Below are 9353 nucleotides of genomic sequence, written 5' to 3'. Positions count from 1 at the left end.
ATTACTTTGTACTACAAAGGACTTTCTCTTTCTTACCATTTCTCTCGCGCTTTTTTTAACCATATTTTGTTATCTCTACTTTGAAATACAGTGAAATTGACCTAAGATTGCCTTTGTATTTGAGTGTCTTCATGTCTCCTGGTTTGTGATGAGGTCCCGGTGTCACTGGTTTGTGAGCTCTCTCTGTCTCTCTTCGCCTTTCCTCTGCCCTGTCCCTTTTTGCATACAGCCAGCATCTTGTCACCATGAGTCAGAGAGGCTTTCATTTCCAGGACATCATCAATTCAGAGATGGCTCAGAATACGGGCTTCTTTCCCCTAGTGGCCAGTTGAGTGCAACGTGAAATGAGGGTAATGACATTTCTAAATCAGCCTTACGTAAAAATTAGCTGATACTCAAGAACTAAAACAGCCTTAGAAAATGTAAAGTTACACATTAGTGGTAAGGTCTGTCGTTTAGTATTTTATGATTCTTCCTTTTTTTTAAGGAATTGTCTTTCTGTAATTCCCAGTCTATGCCGAAATTGCTTTTTCCTTTTATAAAAATTCCTTCCAAAGGAACCAATTTTGAATTGAAAACTAAAGAATACTGAGTGGAAAATGCCGGTTGCAAGCCTTTTTCTAGAAAAATATTTTGCTGAAAGTTTTTTTTTTTTCTCTCTCTCTCTCTCTCTGGGGACCCTTATCGTGCCAGGTTGAAAGAGTGGAGCCTTCCCTAAGACATGGATAGATGCAAACATGTAGGGCGGTTGCGGCTCGCCCAGGACCACTCCATCCTGAACCCGCAGAAGTGGTACTGCCGGGAGTGCGCCACCACCGAGTCGGTGTGGGCTTGTCTCAAGTGCTCGCACGTGGCCTGCGGCCGCTACATCGAGGATCACGCACTCAAACACTTCGAAGAGACCAGACACCCTCTAGCCATGGAGGTCCGGGATCTCTACGTGTTCTGCTACCTGTGCAAGGACTACGTGCTTAACGACAACCCGGAGGGGGACCTGAAGCTGCTGAGAAGCTCCCTCCTGGCGGTCAGGGGCCAGACGCAGGACCCGCCGCAGAGGCGCGGGCGGACGCTGCGGTCCATGGCGGCGGGCGAGGACGCCGTCCCGCCTCAGCGCGCTCCTCAGGGACAGCCGCAGATGCTCACGGCTCTGTGGTACCGGCGCCAGCGCCTGCTGGCCAGGACGCTGCGGCTCTGGTTCGAGAAGACCTCGCGGGGCCAGGCCAAGCTGGAGCAGCGGCGGCGGGAAGAGGCGCTGGAGCGCAAGAAGGAGGCGGCGCGGCAGCGGCGGCGCGAGGTGAAGCGACGGCTGCTGGAGGAGCTGGCCAGCGCCCCTCCGCGCAAAAGCGCGCGCCTGCTGCTGCACGCGCCCCGCACCGCGCCGCCGCGCGTGCCCGCCGCGCGCGCGCCCGCCGGGCCCCGCCCTGCGCCGCGCCGCGCGCCCGCCATGGCGCCTGGCGTCACGGGCTTGCGCAACCTGGGCAATACCTGCTACATGAACTCCATCCTGCAGGTGCTCAGCCACCTGCGCAAGTTCCGCGAGTGCTTTCTGAACCTCGACCCGTCCAAGACGGAGCAGCTGTTCCCCAGGGCCGCCAACGGCAAGGCCCCGCTCTCAGGCAGGCCAGCCAGCAGCTCCGCCACAGAGCTGTCGTCGCCCCGGAGTGACGGGGCCGAGGCCTGCGAGCGCGAGGGCCTCTGCTTGAACGGTGGGACCTCCCTTAGCAGGAGGCTAGAGCTCATTCAGAACAAGGAGCCCAGCTCGAAGCACATCTCCCTCTGCCACGAACTGCACACCCTCTTCCGCGTCATGTGGTCGGGGAAGTGGGCCCTGGTGTCGCCCTTCGCCATGCTTCACTCGGTGTGGAGCCTGATCCCCGCCTTCCGCGGCTACGACCAGCAGGACGCGCAGGAGTTTCTCTGCGAGCTTTTGCACAAAGTGCAGCAGGAACTCGAGTCCGAAGGCACGACACGCCGGATCCTCATCCCCTTCTCCCAGAGGAAGCTCACCAAACAGGTCTTAAAGGTGGTGAACACCATATTTCACGGGCAGCTACTTAGCCAGGTAGGTGTGTGCTCGGCGCAGCCCTGACTGCCCACCACGCTGGAGCAGGGCTGGTGTAGTAGTAGGCTTCCCGTGAGTGCCTTCCCCAAGTTGTTGGCCTAATGAGGATACGTTTGCTGTAACTATGCACAGTGGAGGGCGACCGCGGTGCCTTTCACAGTACTATGTGAGGGCTTCGTTGGTGAACCTGCCTCCTGTTTTCCAGGCAGATTTTTAGTTTAACTTGCCAAATCACTTCACTTTCAGGAAATGTCTTTTAATCTATAATGATGATACAGTAATGTAATATTCTCGTTACAGTTAAGTACCCCTTGCTGGCATCCCATCCCATTTGATCAGCTTTAGGAAATTGAAGAGTTTGCCTATAACCTTGGTTCCATGGTTGTTTGAAAGAGCATCATTCCTTCTAAAGCCTTCCTTCAAATTACAAGGGAGGGAGGTGGCTAGGAAGATGCCAAAGGCCTAAGCAACCCTCCCTCCGGTTCCCCACTCCCTTTCGTTTCCTTAGCCATGTAAGGATATGAGGGAAGACACAGGTAAGCCTTTGTGAGAACATGCAGAAAGAATTGATAGAGTTAAAAAAGTGGGCAACTTGAGAGATTCAGGTAAAACCTGTGCACTATGCTACTGAGATAGTTAGAATTTTAAAAGAAGGATGAGTAGAACGGGAAGAAAAGTTTATTTCAGCTTTTGTATTTCAGCTTGTGAAAAGGGAGTATTTCTCAGCACTTCCTCAACCTCCCTGGGAGTCTGTAGGAAGAAAGGTGCATCTAGGAAGGTTATAGTCGGGGAGGAGGGCAAATCACAAGGTACTTCGAGGCTCTTGGAGCACAGGCATCAGTGTAGGGATGCTGCTAGAAACAAGAGCAAAAAGAGGAAAGCTGGGTTGGATGGAAGGAGCGGAGTCTAGAGGAGGATAGAGTATGAGGATGAGAGAAGCAGACAGGAATCTGCAAATTCTCCATCTCAGACAGATGCCTTGATGACTCCGTGATAACTTCTGTCTGTAATACTGAGGCTCTGAATGGGAGAGAAGAGAGAAAGGGGGGTCGGAAATACTGTCTGTGCTGTGTGGTTTTCCAGTTCCAGCTAGCATCACAGAGATACATACCAGAAGCAATATGCTCTAATTCTCTTAAAAGTTACGTTTATCATTTAAATACGAAATATTGTTTGAAAGCTATACACTTAGTTTTGGTTGTTATGTGCTAGCAAAAATGAATGTGGGAAGCATGGAAGTTACATAACCTTTAAACTAATCTTTTCATCCTAGGTCACTTGTGTATCATGCAATTACAAATCCAATACCATTGAGCCCTTTTGGGATCTGTCCCTGGAGTTCCCTGAACGCTATCACTGCATAGAAAAGGGGTTTGTCCCTTTGAATCAGACAGAGTGCCTGCTCACTGAGATGCTGGCCAAGTTCACAGAGACAGAGGCCCTGGAAGGCAGAATCTACGCTTGTGACCAGTGTAACAGTGAGTCCTGGGGGGAAGGTGTGGGTAACTAGAATATCAATTTAAGGTATTTCAGTTGCCCTTTTAGTCAAAAATAACACTGTAATATTGAGTGGTTCTAAAGCATCTTTTAAGGATGTTTTTCCTCCTATTTTCCTGAGAAAAAGCATATGGACATTATATATTAAAAAAAATAAAACCAAACCTAGGAGTTGGACCTCCTTGGACTCCTGCTGTGATTGAAGTTAGTTGTTATCTTGGGAGGCATTTGAAAGTATGGACCTTGAAATGGGGACTCCAAGAATGTATTTAGCTTCATAGGTTATGGGGGTCTTGCTTAAATTCATGAATAGAGTTTGACAGTTCTAATTTAGTCTAAATACAGGTGGCATAGCCTGTTTGAGGGCTATGTATCAGAAAAGTGTACTTTTATCCTGAATTCAAGTCTGTCAGAAGTGATGCTAAGGGTACATTGAGACCAAGAGAGCAAGTCATATGGTATATTGCTCCATGGCAGCTTCATCATTATTTTCTCATCCCTGAAAGGTTCACATCTCAGAAGGGTCAGAGGAAGTATTTCTCTATCATGGCTTTAATTGTAAAGTGGAATTTTTTCCATATGGTTCTGAGAGCACCTTATGCATCCCCCAACCCTGTGTCTTGCCACACTAACAATGCTTTTGCTAACCCAGCATGTACACCGGAAATGCAGAGCAAATACTTTGAAACTGATGTTTGGGGGTTTTGGCATATAGAGATTTGGAAACTAAGATGAATGGATTGTGCAGAGATCTGAGAACAATGTGCAGCCATATTATAGTTCAGACTATAAGTTTTGGTTTGGGAATAACAATTTTATGGTAGCCCTTTAATATTTTTGCATATGGTTTTTAAAGTAGTGAATTGTGGGAAACCTGTTCTCTCTGAAGAATGAAGTCAAAAATCAAAAGTCACACTTCTGATACCATTTTGCCATTTTAAAACAAAATGTGAAATCCTGTACTTGGTTAAGCATAAACTCACCTATCCTGTTACATAGAGATATATAAAGGCAGTGATTTAAATTGTCTTATTAGGACAGTATGTATTTTTTTTCTTTTTAAAATAGTGAGTCATGAAGTTTTATACTTGTAGGGAACAGAAAGATGTTAACAGCCTTAAGTCTATCATTCTCGGACCTGATAGATTAGGCAAGAAACACTTTTATTTATTTTTGCAAGAAAGGATTGTTTTTTCTGGTTGTCAGATGTGCCCATTTATCAGTATCTCTGTAGACAGGTTCAAATAGCAAGGAAGGAAAGCTATAGTGAAGGGATGAGATGAAACGATCTGTTGCTTGTGAAAGTTTCAAAACTATCAGTCTTTCACCTCTCTGTATAGCCAGCTTAATCAAATGGGAGACAGAACTGATCAGTCTTAACTGAATCAGTGATTTTTCTTCGTGAATTTCATTTGAGAGAAACAAAGCCAGATTCTATATTGTCTTCATTTTAGCTCACATACTCCCTCTGCTGAGAGCAGCAGTCACTGCCGGGATTCCCAGGCAGAGAGCTGCAGTAATATTCAAAAATCTCCTGGTGAACAGGAATGTAAAATAAGGCCAGGCCCCTCTTTGAATTCTCTTTCTGCTCATGCCCTCACATACCATGACTGCCAGCCCTAGTAAAAGCTGCAATCTAGTTGCTGCAATCTATCATGAGAAGCAACAGCTCCACAACCTATTGTCAGAGAAAGCTCCATGATATGTCATCTGCCTGTGATTTGCTACTTTTCACAAGCAGTACAAACAGGACTTCGAATCAGATGCCAGGCTCCTCAGACACTGAGACCATGATATCGACAGCTCAGAGACAATTAGCAGACACCACAGTGGACCATGAATTTTATATTCCCGTCCATTCACTGACTGAATTAATATAACAGAGCAGTCATCAGTAAATGGTTATAGAGAAGGCTTCTGATGGAAATTAAGAGAACTTCATTTCTGTTTCCTTGCTGTAATTTAGAAATGCATTTCACCCACAATTCAGTATCTTTAGAAACAAAATTGGAGTCCTGAGCATTGGTTTTGTTTTGAATGGGGTATATGTAGCCAATGGCCAGCCTTGTTCTGCATGTCTAGCAGTGCTGTTACCAAGAAACATGTTTCAGAAAATAAGTATGGCATAAAAATACAAAACCAGTTAAGTTTCTTTTCTAAATATTTATATAGGCCACAAGCAAGTCACGTGGGAGAAAAAATCTCTTTAAATACACTGTCCTTTGGTAATCCTGTGCCTCTTGCACGCATGCATGGTCAAACACTAAGTCGTATCTGACTCTTTGCGACCCCATGGACTGTAGCCCACCAGGCTCCTCTGTCCATGGGATTTCCCAGGCAGAAGTACTGGAGTGGGCTGCCATGTCTTCTTCCAGGGTATCTTTCCAACCCAGGGATCGAACCTGCATCTCCTGCCTTGGCAGGCAGATTGTTTAGCACTGAACCACCTGGGAAACCCCCTGTGTCCTCTTACCTTTTCCCTAAACCTGAGATACATGCATTATCCCCCATTTCACAGGAAAGGAAACTGAGATTCCTTTCAAATGGTGGGAAGGACAAAGGATGCACCTTACAACTGCATCAGCCTTCTTTAAGCAGCCATCCCCCGAGAGCCACACAGTCGTTTCTCTCATCTCAGCCAGAACTTCCGTGGCCATACCACGTGGGCATGTGAGGCTGGGAAATGCAGCCTTAGAGAGGATCACATTGCTGCCCAAATAAAACTGAGGTTGAAGTACTGAGACACTAGGAGAATGCATATTGGGTGGCAAGTCACTGTCTCTGCACGGCTCGGAAAGAATGAGTCTCCTCACGATCCATGTCTTATACCTTCCCAAACCATCTAGGCAAACGACGAAAATCCAATCCAAAACCCCTTGTTCTGAGTGAAGCTAGAAAGCAGTTAATGATCTACAGACTACCTCAGGTCCTCCGGCTGCACCTTAAAAGATTCAGGTGAGCTTGCTCTGGGGCATCCCAGGTGTCTGTGAGCTGTGGCAATAGCTACTTCAAAGGCTTTGGTGAGGGCAAATGTCTTTGGTGTTGGGGGGAGAAGCCTGCTTCCTGGAGTCCTTAGGCTTTCCATGGAGTATATGGTTCCTGCCCAGTGAGGCAAGTGGATATTGGGGGTCAGGACGGGGCTTCTGCCCTCACAGCCCTATTAAATCAGCTAGGTTGCAGTGGGTGTCTGTGCTTGAAGGTTTAATAGCCTCACTTGGGCTTATATAGAGCCATCTTCAGAATAAAGTATGAGATAATCTGTGAAAAGAAGGGTAGGAAGTAAACTATCAAGAGTATTGCCTGGATTGCTTGTTTAGGGATTTCTAGTTTCAGAGAACATCTGAATGTTCACAGGAAATATATGTGAACACTGAGTACTCCTACCTTGCTGTGAAAACCAAATCCAGGTTAAGTTTTCCCCACTTCTATTTTACCTACCTCTGCCTATGATCACACATGCCATTTCTTACTGGTAAGAAGTTCATATCCATGTTACAGGTGGTCTGGCCGTAATCACCGAGAGAAGATTGGGGTCCATGTCGTCTTTGACCAGGTATTAACCATGGAACCTTACTGCTGCAGGGACATGCTCTCCTCTCTTGACAAAGAGACCTTTGCCTATGATCTCTCCGCAGTGGTCATGCATCACGGGAAAGGGTTTGGCTCAGGACACTACACAGCCTATTGCTACAACACAGAGGGAGGTGCGTGCGCTTTACTCTGTGGGGTGGGGGACACCAAAAAGGGTTGGTTTGTCCACATTTCATTCCTCTCCTTTTTATTTAATCTGTAGGGGGATATTACATACATTGAAATCCAGTGGAAAGAATTATGAAAGATGGATTCAAATTTTGAATATATCACTGACAACATATAACTCTTCTAAGAATTGACAGGAACCAACATGTAAAAGTGCTGAGCGTGGTGCCTAGCACATAATGGTCAGTTAATGCTAGAGGTTATAGCTGTTGTTAATACTTCTGCTGCAGACCTCTTTCCTTCTTGGTTTTGCATAAACAGTATGACCTAGCTATGTCGTGGTCATATTCATACTATATGAGTCTCACTAGCATCAGCCCATAGTAAAGCTGAGGACACTTTCTGAGCACTTACAATACTATGTCCTGATCACCTCCCTTAACATGGGAGGTGTGAGGATCCAAGGGCCCTTCCCAAGGAGCTTTCTTTCAGTCCTTGTCCCCCAGAGCAGAGCCTCCCAGCTACTGTGCTAAGGCAGGTGGGTTGTGGATGTGTTTTTAATAGTTTACCCATCTTGAACCCCTCAGCCCTTGGGGTGGCTACCAGAGTGAGTGTGAAAAATAACTTTATTCCTTCTAAGTTTTCCTTTCCTTCCATACCTTTATCTATGTACATTTCCCCTCTCCTCCCCATTTTTTTCACATCTCTTAGCCCCCAGTCTGTCTTTGTAGAAGTCCCTAATGGGCAGTGAAAAAGCCTGAATGAAATGAGGACAAAAATTAGTCAGTACTGTAAGCAGTATTGTGGTGGGGCTTGTGGGGCTAAAACCAATGGTTTCATTTACTTATCTCTTCCTCCACCACCACCAATCAAAGGTTGGATCTATTCAGAACTTCTCTGTCCCTTTTTTCATCTCCTCGTTTGCCTGCTGATTGAAATTTAAGTTGGGCAGTCATATTCTCTCTTTCTTTCATTTGGTTTCCTAGGTTTTTGGGTCCACTGCAATGACTCAAAGCTGAATGTATGCAGTGTCGAGGAAGTGTGCAAAACTCAAGCCTACATCCTTTTTTACACTCAAAGAACAGTTCAGGGCAATGCAGGAATCTCAGCAACCCAACTCCAAACTCAGGTGCATTCCAGCAACAACGATGAGGGCAGACCACGGACCTTCCCCTGAATGGCAAGCACATTATCAAGGACTGACTTGCTTTTAAACTCTTGGTATTGGTACCTCTTTCCTCTTACAGGAAATAAGGTTTACTACAGGAACAGATTACTAGGTTTGCCTCACTGGGTCTAGAGCAGAAGGTGCCGGGTAACTGGTATCTATCACAAAATCTGTAGTCACTTTCTTTTAAATGGGTTTAGAAAATTCCCTCCTTTGTTAAAGCAAATCAAAAGGAGTAACTTCTATGAAGACTCTTTCAGCAGTTGCTTCTGAATATAGAGGGATTTGGGTGGAGGAAAGAGGGAGTGAGTTGGTCATATCCAGCAGTGTTTTCTTCCTATTATGTGATTCCCCCGCTAATCGGGACCCCTTGCAGCACCGGAAGAGCCTCCTGACGTGAGCAGCCTTCGACAGAGCACTGCAGAGCAAGGAGGGGCCCTGGGCTGGCAGCTTGCTGGACAGGATTGGTTCCAAGGTGGGAGGTGAAGTCAGGACTTTTTCCTACAGAGGAAGTAGTCCTCAAGGGTTGAAAATTTAGAGACTTCCTTTTTTAGGAGATAGCAGTTGAAGAATGGAAGGAGGTGCATGGAGCAAATTTCTCCATGAAAAATGGGAGGTTTTTCATGTCATATTCTACCTGGCTGCTGCTGTCATTTAATCATTCCACATCTTCTGAGATGGCACGAACATCCCTTCACTCTAAAGAAGGAGCAGTTCATATGGGGAAGCAAGAAACTGGTACATGACATGCTCTTTGTGGCACGCTGAGCCTGAGTTCACTCCTGGATACTCAGTTCTGTAGCAAACTCCTGGTTCAGGTCTAGGGCAAGCACGTAGTTTGGTTTAAACTGGTCTTTTTAGGTCAGGTTTCTGAGGCTTTCTCAGAACTCAGAGGGTGGGGGTGGGGGAGCCAGTGGTCCAGGGCTT

At 46.4% G+C, this 9353-nt stretch overlaps 1 protein-coding gene across 1 annotated transcript; it reads left to right on the top strand.

Moving 5' to 3' along the window:
* The first annotated feature begins 721 nt into the window (after nucleotides 1-721).
* USP49 (ubiquitin specific peptidase 49) lies at nucleotides 722-8435 on the top strand. Its single transcript, XM_068961041.1, has 5 exons — nucleotides 722-2062; nucleotides 3336-3540; nucleotides 6406-6514; nucleotides 7058-7263; nucleotides 8245-8435. Exons 1-5 carry the CDS (start codon nucleotides 722-724, stop codon nucleotides 8433-8435), a joined length of 2052 nt encoding a protein of 683 aa, XP_068817142.1.
* Nucleotides 8436-9353: the final 918 nt, after the last annotated feature.

Source organism: Capricornis sumatraensis, chromosome 22, assembly GCF_032405125.1.
Source record: "Capricornis sumatraensis isolate serow.1 chromosome 22, serow.2, whole genome shotgun sequence".
NCBI lineage: Eukaryota > Metazoa > Chordata > Mammalia > Artiodactyla > Bovidae > Capricornis > Capricornis sumatraensis.
Note: the sequence above shows the minus strand (reverse complement) of the source record. Positions and strands in the feature narration are given on the sequence as shown.